The 22,500-nt window shown below is 36.9% G+C and overlaps 1 protein-coding gene and 1 non-coding gene across 2 annotated transcripts in view; both read left to right on the forward strand.

Moving 5' to 3' along the window:
* The window catches only part of LOC143030188 (retinal guanylyl cyclase 1-like), a 171,952-nt gene that overhangs the window by 141,928 nt on the left and 7,524 nt on the right, over positions 1 to 22,500 (forward strand). The window contains exons 8-9 of the mRNA XM_076193350.1: positions 10,292 to 10,463; positions 19,233 to 19,391. Coding sequence (XP_076049465.1) covers positions 10,292 to 10,463; positions 19,233 to 19,391 — 331 coding nt within the window. The remainder of the gene's footprint in view (positions 1 to 10,291; positions 10,464 to 19,232; positions 19,392 to 22,500) is intronic.
* Positions 19,959 to 20,031, forward strand: TRNAV-CAC (transfer RNA valine (anticodon CAC)). Its single transcript has one exon. It is a non-coding gene; the product is annotated as a tRNA-Val (tRNA).

A 22,500-nucleotide genomic window follows, 5' to 3' on the forward strand; every position in this document is an offset into this window, starting at 1 on the left:
CCTGCCCTGTTGTAATATGATGACCTTGTCTGTATCACCTTGATTCACATGAATACCTCCATTAGATCACCCCAGGCTCTCTCCTACTAGAGAGTGTAGATTAAGTTGCCTAAGCCTGACCACATAAGGTAATTTTCTGAATCCATGTATAATTTTGGTCATTCTCTTCTGTATTGATTCTAATGAATTTATTTACATTCTATAGGACGGAGACTAAAATTGTACCACATAGTCAAGGATGGGTGTAATTAACACCAAATAGAGTTTGATAACTACCTCTGCAATTTTATTCATAACCATTATAGCAATGAAACTAATGTTCTGTTTGCTCTATTCCTGGCACTAATACACTATTTCCTGGATTTAAGGTCAGGACTCAATAGAACTCCCAATTCTCGCACTCAGTTGAAAAAAGTGTTATTTAAGCTATACATGCTTTCTAGGTTGTGTAAACTTACGTTTAACTTTGAGATATTGAAGTTCATTTACCATTTCACCTACCATGTGAACAATTTGTTGAGATCTTCCTGCAGTATCTTAGCGTCTTCTCCTGACCTGATTAGGCGTCCTATTTTAGTGTTGTCCCAAAACTTACTAACATCACTATTAACCCCATTGTCCAAGTCATTTTCATAAGTAATGAACAATAAAGGATCCAAAACCGATTCATGTGAAACTCCAGTAGTAACACCCCCCATTTGGATTTTACACCGTTAATAGTGACCCGCTATTTCTGTCACTGATCTATGCCCTAATCCAATCAAATACTTTTCCTCCTATACCATGGACTTTGACGTTATTTGGTAGTCTTTGGTGGGGCACCTTCTTGTTATCTGATGCCTTGTAGGCATTAGTGTAAAAAGATAGATTAGTTACAAATGACTTACCCTTGGTGAACCCACAAATCAAAGTCTTTCCACAAGTCTTTCAAAGTGATCTCTGATTCTATTAGCTATTATTGATGCATTTTACCTATAATCGACGTCAAACTGATTGGCCAGTACTTACATAAACGATTTGTTAACCTTTTAAAAAAAATAGGGACAACGTTTGACTGCCCCCAAGAAATAGACACGAATCCAGTATCTACCGACTTATTAAATATTTTCGTTGATTGGTCACAGATTTTAGATTTACATTCTTTGAGCACTCTCGAAAATTTTTCGTCTGGAACCCGGGGATTTTATACCTTTAACTCTATAAATCTGATTAACTACTTCTTTCTTACTGAGGCTGATGTTAGTTAGTTTACTTCCCACATTCCCACTAAAGATCAGGTTGCATTCAGGTACTATATCTAACCTCTCCTTTGTATATATGGGAAAATATTTTCATTAATATTCTCGCTCACTTTTTTCCTCTGAATTTATCAAGATATCTTCTTTGTTTTTAATTGGGCCAATCCTTTCTTTATATTTTGTTCTGTAGAGATGAAAGAAACGTTTTTGGTTGGATCTTGCTTGTCTGGCAACCTTAATTTTGTAGTTACGTTTTGCTGAGCGCGTATTCTTTTTATCAAGTCTATCCATATCGTTGTATTTAGATCTAAGGTGTGTTTCCCCTTATTTGATTCCGACGTTAAGCCTGCTTTTAATTCTGATCTCATTTTTCAGCCTGTCTGTCATCCATTTGGAAGTATGAGTATTATTCCTTATCGCCTTCAGGGGAACAATTTTATTGCACGCAAACAAAATCACAGCAGTTAGGTTACCGTACATTTTGTCTAGACCGATGTCCTTGCTAATGGCCTCAAGCATGTAAGTGACATAACCTGGGGGACTGCATACTTTCCTCAATGCCCCGACTTTGGTCTAAACCCCTGACTGCGTTGATAATGCTCACCTCACACCTGACTTCACTATACTTTTCATCTAGACAGTTGACCCTCGTATGTGACCAATTGTCATAAATACTTCCTCAGCTTTTCAAAACTGGCTCTCTGAAGCCATGTACTAGAATGGTATTAGTATCATTCAATGCTTCCAATGTGATATTAAGATATTATTTTTTGGCGATCGCTGGAACCTAGACTATCGCCTACTTGTACGTTTCTCATTAGATCCTCATTTTTACTTAGGAGTAAGTCCAAATTATTCTCTCCCCTGGTAGGATCAGTAAACACCCATACACAACCATCCTCCAATCACCTTTTCTTGCTCAACAGACACTCCCCTCTTGATCAAAGCCCCTTTCAAACCATACATCCATCTCACTCTCAGTCGTCCTCTCAAGTTCACTCTATCCACCTCTACTTTCCACAACCTACTTGCTAATATTTCTTTACTCATTCTTTCCTTGTGTTCAAACTATCCCAATAATCTTACATCAGCCCTATCTGTCAGCCTCCTTCCCACACCTGCCCTCCTCCTCACTTCCTTATTTCTCACTCTATCCAACCTTGTAATCCCTACCATATTTCTCAAAAACTTCTTTCAAACACATTTAAATTTCTCCTTTCAGCTTATCTTAGATTCCATTTCTCCGCCCCGTGCAGTGTCATAGGGACAATCACCCATTTATACAATCTTCTTTTTGCATCCATTCCCAAATACCTATTTCTCATAACACTTTTCAACCCCCCCAAGACAAATACTTGTTTCTCTCAATCTACAGTTTACCTCCATCCATTTCCCGCCACATGTGACCCCAAACACAAGCTATTTTTTTTTTCAAGCCTCTCTCCCCTAAGATTTACTTCCAACTCAATGCCACCCTCTCCACTTGTATATATACTAATAGAGAACAAGAGAAAGTGCCACATGAGTTTAGCTCCTTTTATATTACAATTAGGTAATACAAATAAGTAAATGCACACATGCACGCACACGGTGGGGATTCGACATTCCTAGATTTGGCTTTAATAGGCAAAGCCAGATGGAAATACTTACTAATTCAGTAAACAGGGGAAAGCAATGTTATTTCAGGGTTATAGTAGAGTCAAGGAGGGAAAAATATTATTTTCATAATGACGTGAGGGCGGTGACGATGGCGACGCTCTAGATTTGTCTATCAGGCAAAGGCAGATGAAAATAGTTGCCAATTGAATAAACAGGGGAAAACAAAGCTATTAAGGGTCGCAGTAGAGACAAAATACTACTGGTTTCAACTTTTGGCGAGAGTCAGGGAAGGAAAATAGTGGTCTTTGTCTCCAAAGTCGTTCATGATAAGAAACAAAAGAAGATCAAAATTAATTTCTACTTTGTTTACATCACAAAATATAGTCTATTATTGCGGTATCAACACTAATAATGGAGGGTTTCGAAAGCTTCTTACCCAAAAAGGTGAGGAAGTCCACTGGAAAAAATAATAATCTAGTGCACGACTTAATTTAATACAGAAGATAAGTCTCAAGCTGGATACTTTACCATGGACGTAAGTGAAATTCTTACAAAGTTGAAAAGATTTATTGACTTAATTTCCTCACATGAGGTTTGAGTGCACGATCTGGAACAAAAACTTGAGCAAGAAAAAGAAACAAACCTGGTTTAGAAAACAGGGATTGAAAAATTGAGAAAGGAAAATGAAATTTTGACAAATGAGAGAGAAAAAAACAACTTCTAAACATTATGGGAAAAAAGAGGATAAGCCACAACGAATGAGGATAGGGGAGATAGAGTAACCTTTAAAAATATCATGGAGCAACAGGAAAGAGATAGTCTAGAAGAAAGAATAGTCAAAGTTATATCTTATAAAAAAAGAAATCTCTTGTCAGAGATGTAGACATGTCTAGATGTGTCTTATTCTTTGGATGCCAAGAAGAATACAACGACTCATGGAATTTACGATAAGAAAAAGATATGCAAACGATTAGGGAAATTATACCAACAACTCTAGGGAAGGACCTGGATGTAACAGACCAGACTGATAGCATGTATAGGTTAGGCAAGTATAAGAGAATTTGTTACGTCCAATGAAAAAGTTCAAATCGCAAGCCATGACAAAAGAAGTAATCAGCAATCTTGGAAATTTGTACGAGAAGAAAAGTTAAATGATATTTTGATTAGAAAAGATACTAACGAAGAGAAGCGAGCAAAGACACGAAAAATCTTAGAAGCAAATCCGAATAAAGGCATGGCTAGAGCAATTCACCTAAAGATTATTACTAAAAGACACAATAAAAGTTACTTCATGGTAGAATATGGAATGAAACTGAATATTAAAGAATAATATTGAACAAATTAGCAACATAGACCCTATTAGAGATTTTGATTGCGATGAGGTTAACTGGGAGGAATGGGAAGCAGGCAAGGGAGATTCAATTTTAGGAAAGCAGGTTACTTAGGGTTAGACAAACTTTTTAAAGAAACTTCTTGGGAGGAATTCACTAATGCCACGGGAATAAGAAGTAAATGGGAAATCTGTTTTGACATTTACAACCTAAGAGTGAAAAAAACATGTGCCAAGTATAATCCTTCATTGGATGTTGTCATCAAAACATATGACACACATAACAAAGAAATAAGTAACCCTTTCAAAATGCACAATGGTAAGTAGGATCAAAAAGACACAAAACAAAATAATTATAATACAGACATAGATTTGATGTCAAGTTGATTTGCAAAACTCACTACTAGCAAAGTTTTAAAATGTCATAATTTCCCAATAACATAATCAGAAAAATTTTCAAATAGTAGTCAGTGTCTTCCTCCTTCTGTTTGTGAAATTTGATTAAGGATAACTGTTTGTGTTAGATCTAAATGAAAGATGTTTTCACCTTTTCAAAGATGGTCAGTTGTATATCTGTAAGGTATGTTACAGCAGTTATATACACAGCATTAAAGATGTTGGTAATAGTAGAGTGTATCTGCATAATTTCACATTTCTTTAACACTCACTTATTTCTTTTTTTGTCTAGAACACATACTGGTGTAGCTACATAATAAATTTCAATGCTTCACAAAAGAAAATATTATTCAATACTTATTGGCACTGTTCTCATATATATAGACAAGGTTTTAAGTCTTCATTACTGACCAAGGCTCCAGGTAGCACATCTGTCTGACACACCCAAGGTTCCAGTAGTTGAGGTCTCCTATCTCAGGCATGCACCATACATATCAACAATTAATACTATCTGTAAAAATTGTTTGCATTAATACTCAACTCACACATGATATTATCAACATACTCCCCATACTCCTCTGGACTCAATGTTTCTTTATAAATAATACATCGTGTCTTTTTTCACTCAGTGTTACATATATGATGATCATCAAGCTCTAACCTAGTCTTCTTGGTCTCCTTAGCATGTCAAATTGACACTTCCTTAGTTTCCAAGTGTAAGATTTTGTATTTATTTCCACCTGCAAAATCAATTATCCTATATGGACCTGAATACCTCGGTGAAAGTTTATTATGGGGTGTATGTAATTTGATCATAACTAAATATCCTATTTGTAAATCTATATTATGTTTTGTTTTGTTGCTTTTTCATCTCTTGTCTACTCTTGCATGTGTTCCCTAACTCTTTGATGTATAGCTTGAAATGCATGTATCTTACTTGAGATGTAATCATCTATATTATACACAGGTTTCTGCTCTGCAATCAAGATTTCATATGGAAGAATTTTGTTCTCCCCAAAAAATAATAAAATGGAGTGTTTCTCCTGTAGCTGCATTAATTTGGTTGTTTAGGGTACATTTAACACAAGGAATCCAAATATTCCAAGTTACACTATGAGGGCTAGTCATACCTCTAAGAGATGTAATAATTTTCTTATTTAACCCCTCTACAAATCCATTGCTCTGAGGATAACATATATAATTCTTCTAAGATTTTGTTTTTAAATTCAGTTCCATTATCTGAAACCAAGATCTTAGGGGCAGTGGGGCAGTAAAATTACAGATTATCTGACATAGATTACTGAAGCAATGGTTTCAGCTGTCTTATTTGGAATGAGTTGCAAAATACAAAATCTTGGAAGATAATCAATAGCATCAAATACATATTTATATCCACTTTCTATGTGAATTCTTTTCCAAGGTTTCTGCGGGATGGGATATGATAACATAGGAGCAGGTTTCGGTGTATTTCCTTTCACCCTAGCCATTTAAAAAAAAAATCTGTATAATTATATATATCTTTCTTCATACCTAGCCAAGGTATTTAAGTTGTGCTTGTTTATAAGTTTTATCCTTTCCTGGGTGTGAACTACAATCGTTATCATGAAGTATCTTCAATACCTCTTGTACTAGAGTTTTGGTATTATCAACTGATTTACTGGGCCCCTAGAAATATCTTTCCTACTTAATTGATCAACCCTGTCGTTGGTTGGCTAATATTTCTAGATAGTGCACCTGCTGCAACATTCTTTCTACCCGGAATATATTCAAACCTAACCTCATAACATTGAAGTATAGCAAACCACCTGGCTAGTCTGTCTCTAAGATTCTTATGCTTAAATAAATTCTGAATAACTGTATGATCAATCCCACTATAATATCTCTAAAACTTTCTAATGAATACATCACTACTAAGGTTTCTCTTTCTGTTATAGAGTAGTTTCTCTCTGCACTATTACAATGTTTAGATGTGTAAGCTACCGGTTTCAATGTTTCATTTCTCTCTTGCATCAGTATGCCTCCTAACCCTATGTCAGACGCATTAGGAAATATAAGAACTGGAGAACTAGTAAGTTTGTCTTTCAACTTGTCAAAAGCTTGCTGTTGTGCAGGTCCCCACATGAACTTTGAATTTTTCCTCAACAAAGAACTTAATAGATTAGCTATGTCTGCATATCCTTGGATAAATTTCCTATAATATCCTTTCAATCCCGAGAAACTTCTCATTTTATCTACATTGTTCGGAACTGGAGAATTCTTTACTGCTTCAACCCTTGAATTTACTGTACTAAGTCCCTGCCTGTCTATTTTATGTCTCAAATAAATAACAATGTCCTGCCACCACGACCCTACAAAACAGAACGTCTTATAAAAAGCAAGCCGCTCAAGCGAGGGCTCGAATTCCAGTAGGAGAGTTTATTTCCAAATAGTCATACCTTTAAATTTCTAAAGTCGATTTGAATTGACTGCCTCCTTTGTAGTCGTCTTCACTCGTACGTAAACCTCGTCTTCCTTGGTTCACTACCTCATTTTCCCTCGTTCACTCGTAGTAGTAGTTCGTCCCCTCATTCACTATTGCTTGTAGTCGTTGTAGACCCTGTCGTTCACTGTTGCTTGTACTCAGCATGTGCGTGGCTGCGTGCTTGTAGTTGCATGCACGGAGTGCTTGTGTTTGCGTGCATTGCGTGATCCCGGTTTGAGGCACCAGTATCTTGCACAAAGTCCTGTAGTTTGATGCACCAGTCCCGTCTCTTCGGAGGCTTTTTCTTTTCATCTGTTCCGTCCTATAGTTGCCAGTGTTGTTACCAATGTTTACTCCGTCTAGTGTTCCCTTCTATGGTCCCTTTTATTTTGTGTATAGTTTTGTATTTCGTTTCTCATATCTACTTTCTTTTCACCACTATCTTTATATATAATAGTCACTCACAATATTCTTCTGTAGGAAGTCTGCTAATATTACTCTGTCTAAGAGAGGGAATTAAACTGAACTTAAATTTTCCTTCGTTTCTTCACGAATAGTATTACACTTGGCTTGTCAATTTACAGCAAGGGACTCCCATCTGGAATCCTCAATTTGATCGCAAGGTCAGTTCGTATTAACGTCATGATTTGTTTAGTCCAATTATCTTTACTTTTACATCTAAGTACTTCCCCCAAGGGCGTGACTTTACTCCCATGAACCAATTGAATTTTCTCCTCCTCCATCATTCTCCAGCCAAAACCTATGCCACACATAACAGGTTTGTAGATGGTAAATTGAGACACATGGAAAAATAACCAGTTAATAGCGGGTGCTGAGGTTTTTGAAGAGCCCTCAGCTCAGGCAGAAATATTGAATGAAAGTTTCTATCAACTTCACAAAAGAGCGCGACTTTTTGGACAAAAGCGAGTGGAGCAAAAAAAAAAAAATGTTTAGCAGAAATGAATGTGGAAGTGAGGGAAGTGGTCAATCTTTTGAGATCATTGGATGTGACAAAAGTTTTAGGACCTAACGGGATCTCAAACTGGATATATAAAGTACGTAGCGAATAACTAGCAGACAAGGTCCACAGTCTATTACTAGTACATGTTCATTGAAAAAAGACATTGTGCCGCTTGATTGGAAAAGGCCAAAGGTGGTGGCAATTCACAAAGGTGGAAACAAGGAAATACCACTAAATTATAGGCCAGTATCACTAAACAGCACAATGCTGAAATTTCGTCAAAGGGTTGTGAAAGATCGGTGGACAAAATAATTTGAGACAGACAGTTTGGCTTCATATCTAGAAGATCATGTGTGTTGAACCTTTTGATATTTTACTCGGGAGTGATTGATGTGCTGCAAGAGAGAGAGGGGTGGGTGGACTGCGTGTACCTCGACCTAGAGAAGGCATTTTATAAATTACCTCACAGGCGACTTTTGTGAAAATCGTAGAACATTGGAGAATTGAATGGCAAACTACTAGAATGTATACAAGAATTTTTGAAGGAAAGATACATGAAGACTCTAGTAGTGGATAAGAAATCAAGATGGAGAGCAGTAACTAGCAGAGTTCCACAAGGTTCAGTGATTGCACTAATAATGTTTTTTGTCTATGTTAATGACATGGAAGGAACAACAACCTAAGCCAACATGCTTGGAGATGAAAATAATGAAAAACGAGGAGGACAGTAGACGATTGCAGAAAGATCTGGATACTATTTTTGCTTGGATCCAAGAATGAGAAATAAAGTTCAATTAAAAAAAAAAAAAAGTACTGGAAAAGGGCAATACAGGCAAAAAGCCATCCTTGAACTGTTTCTTTGAAAGTGAATCCATAAACAAAATTAATATTGGAGAAAGACTTGGAAGTGTTGATGGAATACAACTTGTCAAGGGACAGGATTATGTGAGAGACATACGGACTACTGCAAAAGATGAAAGTGGCGTTCCACTATATGGATAATGGGATAAGGAACAAAATCATCGAAACCCTGATATGTAAAAGACTGGAATATGAGTCAGTAGTATGGTCCCCATACAGAGTAAAAGATATAAGCAAGGTTGAGAGAATAGAAAGGGCAGCAACCAAACTGGTCCCTAGCCTGAGAGATAAACTATATGAGGAAAAATTAAAAGCACTGGTTCTATCAACTTTGAAAGATCGAAGAGAAAGAGGTGATACGATTACAGTATTCAGGTCTCTAAATAGGGACTTCATTGCCAGAAAATATCTAGTTAAAGATGGAAGGGATTTAAGAGACCATGGGAGTAATTTAAGAAATATCACATACATAAAGGATGTGAAGAAATACAATTTTTCCTATAGATGCATAAATATGAGGAATAGTTTAGAAGGATATAGAGCCCAAGCTAAAAAAATACATAAGTTCTAATCTAAATATGATAGTTGGAAATCAAGAATATAGATTAAGTTGGAATTATATGAATTTAAGTCTAGATATTTTTGAAAATTAGAGAATAGGAGACGGGACCCAACGAGCGTTGCTCCTTTCCTGTACACTGCAATTAGGTAAATACACGTGCACTCCAATACTTTATATTATAACTAGGCAATTACAAACATGAACACATATACACACGAGTGTGCGCACACACACACATAAAGAATCACAGGATAGTACACACACCAAAGACAACTTATGAAAGATATTTGGCTCTGACCAAACCATAACCTTGGCACTTGTGCTCGGAAGTATAAGAACAATTAGCAGTACCCCATAGAGTCCTTTAGGTGAAAATCAAAACAGAAAACAACCCACTGCAGAGACATAAAATCCTTTATTGCATATTTTATTTTTGGTCAAATGAATCAAACTGGAGTTACATTGGCAAAGCACGAAAATAGTAGACTTTTCAATGCAGAACAAAATTGGATTCAAGTAAATGATCAGTAAATGCAGTCAACATTTTTCTTTTTCTTTTTTCTTTTTTCTTCTTTATGCCATGCAATGCGGTTGTGTTTCCTTACTTCGTGGTTTTTAGTTGCAGGTCTACAATGATGATAAAATAAGCTACATTTAATCCCGACAAGCAGGGAAGTTGCTATCCTATTCATGAAATGGGATTAGGTAGAAGGAGTCACGTATTTCAAATAATGTATGAAGCGTCACAATAAGTCACATAATATCGCAGATACTAGTATTTTTTCACTTTTGTTATAAATTTCTTTTCAGAGAGCATATTACTATTACTACACAATTATTGATTAGTGTTATTCCATCTTTTCATGTACATTTTTTATTACAGAAATAATCGCCCGATTAAAAAAGCCACCACCGATGATTAGGCCCTCGGTGTCTAAAGGAGCTGCACCGCCCGATGCCATCAACATTATGAAGCAATGTTGGGCTGAGCAGCCTGAGATGCGACCTGACTTCACACAGATTTACGATTTATTCAAGAAGCTTAACCAAGGAAGGTCAGTGAGAAATCATAAAGTAAAGGCGGAGAAAGCTGGCCATGTTTATTCTTTGGTTGTATTTCCTTTGATAAATGTAATAAAGGGAGTACAAGAGCCGGGAATGGATCATCAATACTATGATGTTCTCGAGGCAATGTTGGGCATGATTTCCAGGCACAGAATGAAGGATGTAAATTTGTATTTCTTAGAGCTTTATTATTTTTATTTATTTATTTATTTATCTATTTATTTGTTTATTTATTTATACTTCTAACTGAAATTCCTTCTTGTTATCCTTATCCATTGCAAGGCTTGTTTTCTTTTTCAAAACTAGTTAATTTCTCTCAGCTCTGAAATTGAATTTTGCTGTACAATTTTCTTTTCTATGGTCACTACCTACACTTAATTAATTTATGACTGTAACATTGCTAATGTCCTTGCTCTCATCTTTTAATAAGTCTGTTTCATTCTTTGTTGTTCATTTTAGACTTCTCCTGGGCCATTTACGATCTACACACTTTTAGAAGGAAGTGCTCATTATTCTTATGTTGTAGTTCTCTGCAAAATTGAACAACTCACCTCTGTTATTTCTCTCACCTACTCCAAACTCCTCCCCGTCTGGGGTGTTCCCCGCCTGGGGTTATTGGCTGCTTGTTATTGTGGCAAAGTAGCAAGCAGTTGATACTTTAGGGTCTATATGGGGCGCCCCTACAAACCAGAGCCACACATCATTTTGTCAATGATAGAGGAAAACTCTTCAAATGATGACACTTTTATACTACGACTGTTCCTCCGTTATGCTGTCCCCCAACCCCTTGCTGCTGTCCTGTACCATTTCTCTGAGTATTTATTTTCTGCTGTGGGGGAATTCCCTGTGGTGGGGGAAAAGAATACTTCCACCAAGCATTTCCACTTGGATCGTAAGAGGGGAGAAGAAAGGGACGGGGAGTGGGACTAGGCATCCTTCTCCTTGTAGCCCCACAGGGGACATTCCTAAACGAAAAAGTAAAGGCATAGGAGGGTCTGGGAGTTTTCGGAACAGCACCCTAAGGTTTGGGTCATTTAATATGCATGGATGTGGTACAGATCAGAGTAAAAGGGAAGAGATAGGTAGTATGTTTGTGAGAAGAAAGCTGGATGTGTTGGCTTTGAGTGAAACTAAGTTGAAAGGGAAGGGTGAGTGTAAGTTTGGGAGTGTAAGTGGGAGGTTATCAGGAGTGAAGAGAGGGCGAGGGGGGGAAGGGGTGGCTATTCTAGTATGTGAAGAGATAGGTAAACGTGTAGTGGAGTGGAAGGAGGTTTCCTCAAGAATAATGTGGATGAAGGTGAAACTGGGAAAGATGTGGGTCTTTGTAAGTGCATATGGGCCTGGCAGTGAGAAGAGTGTAGAAGAAAGGGAGGCCTTTTGGATAGAGGATTTAGGGAGAAATGTCAACGTAATAGTACTGGGAGACCTTAATGCTAGGGTAGGAAATGGTCCAATTGATGGAGTGGTTGGGAAATGTGGAGTTCCAGGAAAGAATCGTAGTGGAGAGTTGATGGTGGAAATGTGTCTAGAAAGAGAGTTGATGATAGCAAATACAGTGTTTTGGAAGAAAGTCAAGCATAAGTACACATGGGAGAGGGTGGTGGATGGAAGGGTGGTAGATAGAGCATTGATGGATTATGTAGTGGTAAATAGGACTATGATAGGAAGAGTTAGGGATGTACATGTGCTAAGGGTGGGGGAATATCAGATCATTTTTTGGTGGAAGGTAAGTTGAGAGTGGAGGATAGATGGAGAAAGAGGGAAGGGACAAAAGGTAGGGAGGTGCTTAGAGTGAACTCTTTAAATGAAAAGGAAAAGGAGAAGGAGTACAAGAAGAAGCTGAAGGAGGAGTGGGAGGGTGTGAAGGATAGAGTAGAGGTAGGTGTGGAGGAGGAATGGGAATGTTTCAAGGAGGGAGTCATAAAGTGTCCAAGGATGGTGTGTGGAACAAGAAGGACAGGAGGAAATAGAAGGAAGGATAGTGAATGGTGGGATGAGGAAACAAAGAAGGTTGTAGAAGAAAAGAAGCGAGCTTTCACAGATTAGTTACAAAATAGGACGAGGGAGTTATATGAGAGGTACAAAGAAAAGAAAAGAGAAATAAAGCAAAAGGTAAAGGAGGCAAAGAGGAGAGCAGATGTGAAGTGGGGTAAGAGTATGACAGAAAATTTTGAAAGTAATAAAAAGATGTTTTGGAAAGAAATTAAGAGAGGAAGAGGAGGCGAATCAAGTAGAGAAGAAAAGGTAAAAGGTGCAGATGGAGAGATGATAATGGAAGAGAAGGCAGTAAGGGGAAGATGGGCAGAATATTTTAGGGAGTTGCTAAATGTGAAGGAGGATAGGGAGGAAAAGATAGTTGCAGTGGGAAATGCGAAGAAAATGAGAATGATGAGTGAGGAAAATGGAGGAGAAATAAGGAAGGATGAAGTGAAGGCAGTTGTTAAGATGATGAAAGCAGGTAAGGCACCTGGTCTGGATGGATGCCATGCAGAATGTCTAAAAAAAGGAGGTACAGTGATAGTGGACTGGCTGGTGAGGTTATTTAATGTTTGCTCGAGAGAGAGTAGAGTGCCGGAAGACTGGAGGAGTGCCTGTATAGTTCCACTTTACAAGGGAAAGGGGGACAAGTGTGAATGTAGTAGTTTCAGAGGGATTAGCCTGTTAAGTGTAGTTGGGAAGGCTTATGGGAGGATCTTGATTGAGAGGATTAGGAGAGGAACAGTAATTGGTGAGGAACAGTGTGGATTTATGACAGGTAGAGGTTGTGTAGATCAGATATTTGTGGTAAGACAAATATGTGAGAAAGATATAGGAAAGGGGAAGGATTTTTTTTTTTTTTTTTTTTTTTTATGGATAGGGTAGACAGAAAGTCACTGTGGGAGGTTATGCAGATATATGCGATAGGAGGAAAGCTTCTAGGAGCTGTCAAGAGTTTTTATGAGAGTAGTAGAGCTTGTGTCAGGATTAGAAATAGAGAGAGTGAGTGGTTCGAGGTAAAGGTGGGATTTCGTCAAGGATGCGTTATGTCGCCTTGGCTGTTCAACTTATACATGGATGGGGTAGTGCGAGAGGTAAATGCAAGGGTAGTGGGTCAGGGATTGGAGATGGTTAAAGAAAATGGAGAAAAGTGGGTGACAGAGTTTGGGAAAGTATGTGATAGAAGAAAGCTAAAGATAAACGTGGGTAAAAGTAAGGTGATGAGATGTACAAGGGGTGAAAGTGGCAGTAGACTGGAAGTGAGCATTAAGGGAGAGCGACTGGGGGAAGTGGATAGTTTTAGATACTTGGGTACAAATGTGGCAGGAAAAGGTGGAGTGAAGGTGGAGGTAGAATGTAGATTGAGAGAAGCGAGTAAATGCCTTGGTGGATTGAAGAGTGTAATGAGGAATAGACATTTGGGAATGGATGCTAAGAGGAGACTGTATGTAGGAGTGATTGTACCAACACCACTGTATGGGGCAGAAACATAGAACATAAGAGAGGAAGAGAGAAGGAGTTTGAATGTGTTTGAGATGAAATGTCTGAGAAGTATGATGGGGGTTACTAGGCTAGATAGAGTGAGAAATAAGGAGGTGAGGAGAAGAACGGGGGTGGAAAGGGAGTTGGGAGATAGGGTTGATGAAAGATTATTAGGATGGTTTGGACACATGGAAAGAATGAGTGAAGAAAGACTAGTAAAAGAGGTATGGAAGGCAGATGTGGAGGGAGTGAACATGAGGGGACGTCCTAGGATGAGGTGGATGGATGGGGTGAAGGGGGCTTTGGGGAAGAGGGGAATGTCTGTTGAGGAAGGACGGGAGAGGACAGAAGACAGGGGTGAATGGAGAATGGTTGTATATGAATGATGCTGTGATGCATGAGGTGGAATGGACGGGGGGATGGGGGGTGAGGTAGTATGTGTGAGCAAAATTTGACGCTGCCCGAAGGGATTTCTCCCCGTCTTCTCCTTTTATGCATGGGCGGACGGAGAGGGGGGGGTCGCCGATTTAATGAAGCAGCCTTGCTGTGGATGTGCTGTGTCCTGCGACACTGCTTTTGACCCAGGGCAGTGGACAAGGTGCAGGGATGACCCGTCATCCGAGAGGTGCTGAGATAAGAGGGAGTGTGGAGGGGTGTGGAGTGTATTCAGGGATGGAATGGGTGGGAATGATTTTATGCCTTTTTCTTTTTGGCTACCTCTCTTGTAAGGGGGAAAAATCCTTGGTATATGTATGTATGTACTCCAAACTTCCCAATTCATGACTTATCTTCCATCTTTTCCCCGGTTCAGTATTAAAATCGCCCATTGCCAACATGTATTTACTTTTTTCATGATACATTACCTGCCATAATCATGGAAGAACTCTAGTTCAATGTCTGAACTCTGTGAAGTGAGTGCATAAACCTGAAATATTTTTAGAGTGTAGGCTACCTTTACACAGCCTTGTCACAATCCAAGCTATCCTATCTAATAAATTACTGAATTTCACCAGCAATCTCTCAGTTGATCGAGAATCTTACTTCACTAAATATTTCTTTCCCTTAACTCTATAGTAGAATACGTTGTGACTAGAGATGCAACTAAAAAAAAAAAAAAAAGTTTTTTTTTTCTTTTTGCAAAACAAAATTGAGGAAAAAAACATGGATATATATAAATATATATTCATTGTTGTTTTAAAATAACTCAGCAAGGAAAAGAACCATATTACACTAATTTTTCTATGTTAGAATATCAAATAAATCAGTATACCCCTCACTTAAGGTTTTCTATGGTGTTAGGGCACTTCCATTTTCTGTGGTTTCATGTTTTGATGTGTTTTATTTATTTCACAATGTACAGTTACCCCACTTAGTTTTGGCACAGTTTTAAAAATGTTTCGGACAAGAATAGCAACTCACCCGGTATTCCTTGTTATTACATTTTCGTGTCTGTTCATTTACATGCATTGTTTTTGTTTGTTTTTCTTTGCTAAATAGTAACTACCTTAAAGAATGTGACAAACAGCGAAATACTCAAAATGGTGTAGCAGACGACACATTTTTCTTGACTTACTAATGACATCTATCACTCTTATTTGACAAGTAATACGATTAATATACGTTGCAGAGGAGAGAGAGAGAGAGAGAGAGAGAGAGAGAGAGAACGCAGGAATCCGTTCACGTAGTGGTCGATGGCAGACTAATACCCAGCTTCAAGCTGTGAGTGGTGTTGAGTGCATTGACAAAGTAACCAAAACTAACTCGTATACTTATAAGTTGTTATAACCCTATTATTAAACCAATTATTTTCATTTTTTATTCAGCAGAGGGCTTGTGATCCAATTATGTTATGTTAATTGTGATGCAAAAAAAAAAATTAATCGTGGTTTTTTTAATAAAAAATATTTTTTTTTTTATTATTTTTTTTTATCTCGTCCAAATTTGTTCATATATTAAATATTTAGTATATAAAAACACATACAAGTATGTTATTCATCCCTCCACATATGTGCATCTAATTCAAAGAGGCATTAGACAGTATAAAAATAAACAAGTAATTGACCATATAAAGTCACTGTCAGATGCTGCAAGCCTGCAACAAATGTAAATACTTTATATGGACCAGTATGGCTATTGGCTGGCTACCTTACAAAATCTCCCTTTTATCTTAGCATACTCTTCAAAGATTAAACACTCCAATTTCCCATAATGACCCTGGACGTTGCCTAAACACAGATCCGCCACTTGGACAGTGGAAAAGGAGTTAACATAGTAATGGGGGAAACTTATATTCCCCGCCACCCATCAAGGCTCAGAGCTTACTTTCTACCTGACTTTTTGCTCGCTATCCCTTAACTTTAACCTACAATCATACATAACATAATTGGATCACAAGCCCTCTGCTTGAAGCTGGTTGTTAGTCTACCATCGACCACTACGTGAACGGATTCCTGCGTTATCTCTTTCTCTCTCTCTCTCCTCTGCAACGTATATTAATCGTATTACTTGTCAAATAAGAGTGATAGATGTCATTAGTAGGTCAAGAAAAATGTGTCGTCTGTTACACCATTTTGAGTATTTCGCTGTTTGTCACATTTTCTTAAGGTAGTTACTATTTAGCAAAAAAAAAATGTAAATGAACAGACACGAAAGTGTAATAACAAAGAATACCGGGTGAGTTGCTATTCTTATCCGAATTTTTTTTTAAACTGTGCCAAAACTAAGTGGGGCAACTGTACATTGTGAAATAAATAAAACACATCAAAACATGAAACCACAGAAAATGGAAGTGCCCTAACACCGTAGAAAACCTTAAGTGAGGGTATACTGATTTATTTGATATTCTAACAAACAAAAAAATTGTAATATGGTTCTTTTCCTTGATGAGTTATTTAGGAAAAAATGAAAATATCCATGTCTCTTTTTGGTCTTTTTTTAGCACTGTTTTTTTTTTTTTTTTTTGGGGGGGGGGGTTGCATCTCAAGGACTTTTGTATGATTGTAGGTTAAAGTTAAGGGATAGCGAACAAAAAGTCAGGTAGAAAGTAAGCTCTGAGCCTTGATGGGTGGCGGGGAATAAAATAGTTTCCCCCCATTACTGTGTTAACCCCTTTTCCACTGTCCAATTGGCGGATCTGTGTTTAGGCAACGTCCAGAGTCAGTATGGGAAATTGGAGTGTTTAATCTTTGAAGAGATAAAAGGTAAATTTTGTAAGGTAGCCAGCCAATAGCCATACTGGCCCATATAAAGTATCTACATTTGTTGTAGGCTTGCAGCATCTGACAGTGACTTTATATGGTCAATTACTTGTTTATTTTTATACTGTCTAATGCCTCTTTGAATTAGATGCACATATGTGGAGGGATGAATAAAAAATGGTCAATTATTTGTTTATTTTTATACTCTGTCTAATGCCTCTTTGAATAAGATAGATGCACATATGTGGAGGGATGAATAACATACTTGCACGTGTTTTTATATACTAAATATTTAATATTTGAACAAATTTGGACGAGATAAAAAAAATTGTAAAAAACAAAACAAAAGTTTTTTATTTAAAAAACACGATTTTTTTTTTTCATCTATAGTTGTGACTATCTTTTCTTCCTCTCTTTGAACTTTACTTAATTCCATGACATCCCACTTAATGTTGTCCAGTCCTTCCATTAAACTCTCCAGCCCATTGTATGTATAGATCCTCATTTTCTTTGTGTAATTTAATGTCTAAGATTTAGATATGCTTGGAAAGTGCGTACTCAAAATTGGTTGTACATTATCAAAAATAGATGGGTAAGGCATTTGGAAAAAAACAACGTACTAAATCCAAGGCAATTTGGATTCAGACAAGGATTACAACGGCGGAGCATGCCGACAGGAGACCTTTTGATCCATATCTAGGTCAGATGCGAAAAAATAATAATATTAATAATAAAATAATAAATAAAAACTATGATAATGTAAATAACAAATAAAATACATAAATAAATGCATAGGTATAGTTAAATAATAAACAAACAGGTAAATAGTAAATAATAATAAATTGACATATAACTAATAATAAATGAAAATCAGACAGATAAATGATAACAAAACAAAAACAAATAATATAAGATAAATTATAATCATTACAGCATCTTACTTAGGTATTTATCTAAATGATTCTTAAAGCTTCGAACTGAACTACATTGCACTACCTGTGCAGGAAGTTTATTCCATTCATTAACTGCACGGTTGGCAAAGTTGTTTCTACCTACTTCCAAATTGAATCTATTTCCGGACAGTTTGAGACCATTGTTTCTTGTCTGATTCTCATTCAATGTGAAAATTTTGATGTTGTCAATTCCCTTTAGAATTTTAAAGACCTGTATCAAGTCACCTCTGAGTCTACGTTTTTTTAGGGAAAACAGATTCATATGTTTTAGTCGATTTTCGTATGATTTATTTTTGATATTTGGAATCAGTTTTGTGGCTCGCCGTGGTACTTTTTCCAGTCTGCCAATGTCTTTAATGAGATTCGGTGACCATACGGAAACAGCATATTCCAAATGTGGACGAACTAACGATTTATATAGCTTGTTAATGAGTGATTGACTTTTGAAATAAAAATATCGCGCAATCAGTCTGAAATACACTGCTTGGATGATTTGAGGTCGTTACTGATAATTACGCCGAGATCTTTTTCACTATCCACTTTTGTTAACGAATTTCCAAATAACTTGTAATCGTACTCACTGTTATTTTTACCTATGTGCATTACCTTGCATTTACTTGTGTTAAATTTCATTAGCCATTTTTCAGACCATTGCTGTAATTTATCTAAATCTTCTTGAATATCTAATTGGTTTGAGTGATCATTTGCCACTCCGCACAGTTTTGTATCGTCACAAACTTAATGTGTTTCTATTCAAGGCTAATAGATGTAATACAAGATTGTGCATTTCTAGACCTGAAAAAAGCTTTTAATAAGATGCCACATAAGAAGTTGCTTAAGAAATTAGAAACTGCAGGAGGAATACAGGACAAACTGCTGAAATGAAATGAAAAAATAATAAATAAAGAATATTGCAGTCGAGAGGAGTAGAAGATTATGTGTAAGAAAGGGAGCATTGATTTGGTAGAAAATATTGGAGTACCTTTTGCTCATATCAAATGCGAGTCACTCAAAACGTGCAATGTGTACTCCGTGGAAAGGGAAAAACATCCCTTGCATGGTCCCTTGCATAGGATTAGCCTTTGGATAGGATTAAGAAAATTTTATAGGTGGTACATCTACTTAATGTTACCCATTTTTTCTTTTACAGACGTCTGAATATCGTCGATACAATGTTCCAAATGTTGGAGAAGTACTCAAGCAACCTTGAAGAACTGATACGGGAACGCACCGATCAACTAGACCTTGAAAAGAAAAAAACTGAACAGCTTCTTAATCGCATGTTACCAAGGTATGTAAATGTGAAATTGTGGGTGTATATGTATGCATAAAACAAATACATGCAAATGCACACATACACGGACACACACATATACAGTACTAGGTATGCCAACTTTGAAAGATCGAAGAGAAAGAGGTGATGTGGTTACAGTATTCAGATTATTAAAGGGGATAAATTGCAGTGACTGAAGAAATCTACTAATTAGAGATGAAAGGAATATAAGAAGTCATGGGAGTCAATTAAGAAAGACACATGTCGTAAGGATGTGAAGAAAAACAGTTTTCAATACAGATGCATAAATACGTGGAATAGCTTAGAAGCTCAAACAATACATGAGTTCAAGTCTAAATATAATTAAAAAAAAGTGTATAGATTAAGTTGGGACCATACATAAATTTGAGATTAGGTATGTAAGAAAATTGAAGAATAGGAGGCGGGACCCAATAAATGTTGCTTCATTCCTGTATACTACAATTAGGTAAACACACACACACACACAGGCACACACACACACACACACACACACACACACACACACACACACACACACACACACACACACACACAAACACTCAAACACACACACACACATATGGCTCGGTGGCGGATTGGTAACGCGCTGGCCTCACAAGCCAGAGAACCGGGGTTCGATTCCCCAGCCGGGCGGAGATAATTTGGGTTTGTCTCCTTTCACGTGTAACCCCTGTTCACCTAGCAGTGAGTAGGTACGGGATGTTAGTCAAGGAGTTGTGACCTTGCTGTCCGGGTGTGTGATGTGTGAGTGGTCTCAGACCTACCCAAAAATCGGCAAATAATAAGCTCTGAGTTCATTAAGAGAAGTAAAATATAAGAATGAGGAACTGAAGGAGAATAAAGAAAATAAAGAGTCCATAGCAAAGGAAGCACAGGTTGGAGAAAAGTCAAAGAGAACAACAAAGTTGTATTTAGAGATATAGTGACACTACAGGTGAAAGAACAAACTAAGGATACAGTTATTAAAGTGATGGGAGAAAAGGAGAATATAGTAAGAGACTTAGCTGACAAAAAGAAATGTATAATTATATTAGTGATGGAAGAGTATAATCCAAATAGGACAACAAGAGTAAAGGAGGAAAAGGAAAAGGTAAACAAGATATTAGAAGTAGTTCAAGAGGATGGACAAAAAACAAGGAAAGAAATTGAAGAAATATATAGACAAGGAAAATGCAAAACAGATAAGACTAGACCAATTAGGATCAAATTCAGGTCACAAATGACAGCAGAGAATATCTTAGCAAAAACAAGTAAACTAGCTGACAGTGAACAATATAAACAAGTATGGATAAAAAGATCAATGAATAAAGAGGAAAGAGAGGATGAGAACACAAAAAGACTAGAAGATAAGAAAAAAAAGAGAAAAGAACAGAGTCAGAAAAAGAGAAATTATATTGGAGAGTAGTGGATATGGAAGTGAGGAGATGGTTCATAGCAGAGAAAAACGGAAACAGAAAACACGATGGAAGTAGCAGAAAATTATAAGTGTCTTACACAAACAAAGATGGCTTAATAACAGGCTTGAACGAACTGAATGATTACCTGATGGAAAATAGAACCGGACATATTGGGAATTGTAGAGACAAATTTGAAAGGTCCACTACCACCCAACAGTGTAGGATATGGTGCATATAATTATTGGATTAGATACAGAGATGTAAAACAAGGGTTATGTTCCTGACTAAGAAGGATATAAATGTGAGGAATGTCACATATGGAAAGAATAGAGTAGAAATGATTATGATAGAAGTGGAGGACAGGGATGGGAAGAGCAGGAAGTTTGTAGTAAAATATGCCTCCTAAAACGGCCTCGTGGGAAGAGAGAGAACACAAAAGTATGTTAGAAGACACAAGGATAACACTAAATAAGATAATGGAAGATGGAGGAAGAATAGTTATAGTGGGTGACTTTAATTGTAAAGAAATCTGCTGGGAAGAGATGACAGTGAAGGGTGGAGACGACCTATGGGAAATGTACTACTTGATATGATTATAGAACATACAATGACACAATGGATACAAGAGAATACTTGGTATAGAAATGAAGACGAACCATCGATCCTGGACCTAATAATCACATCAGAACCCGAAATAGTGGACAAGATTAAATATAAATAGAGATAAGTAAAAGTGACCACATATTGGTTGAACTGGAACTGAGGAACAATACATGGAAAATGAACAATATAGAAAGGGAAGATGGATGTATGGAAAAACAAATTTTGGTAAAATAAGAGAATTCTTTCAAAAAGCAGACTAGGAAAGGATGCACAAGGAGGAAACAACAGTAGAAGAGAAATGGAATATTTTGAAGAAAAAAAAATTATAAAGGAGTTGAAAAGTATGTTGCAAGACAAAAGCAAGAAAAAGGATATGTAAAGTGTTGGTACAACAAAAGATGTAGGGAGTTAAAAGACAAAAGGGACAAAGCTTGTATAAAATGAAAAAAAAAGACAAAAGACGGTAAAAATGGAAAATATATATACTAGTTATAGAAATGAATATGTACAAGTGTGCAGAGCAGAAAAGAGAAAGTATGAAAAAGACGTCATAGAAAAATGTAAAGATCAACCAAAATTATTTTACATATTTATAAGCAATAAACTGAAAAACAAACAAGAATTAGAGAAACTACGGCAAGGAGGAGTTGAATACACAGAGGAAATAGATATGGCAGAAATTATGAACAAGCATTTTAAATCGGTGTTTACGAAGGAGAACATACAACCCAGAGATATCGAGTGGGAGGAGAAAGTCCCCCCTATGAAAGAGATAGAAGTGACAAGGAACGAAATAATGAATTACTTGAGTAATCTTGATGTCAGAAAATCGCATGGACCAGATGAAATGGCAAACTGAATTTTGAGAGAATGCAGGAATGAACTAACAGACAAAATATATAGTCTAATAAGCAGTTTATTGAAAGAAGGAAAAGTTCCAGAAGATTGGAAAAGAGCAAATATAGTACCAATATATAAAGGGTAAAACAAGGAAGACCCCACTAACTATAGACCGATCTCTCTTACAAGTACGATAGCTAAAATTTGTGAAAGAATCATCAAAACTAGATGGGTAAGGCATCTGGAAAAAACAACGTATTAAA

The sequence above is a fragment of the Oratosquilla oratoria genome, chromosome 12 (assembly GCF_046742065.1).
Source record: "Oratosquilla oratoria isolate Oo_2021 chromosome 12, ASM4674206v1, whole genome shotgun sequence".
Classification (NCBI taxonomy): Eukaryota; Metazoa; Arthropoda; class Malacostraca; order Stomatopoda; family Squillidae; genus Oratosquilla; species Oratosquilla oratoria.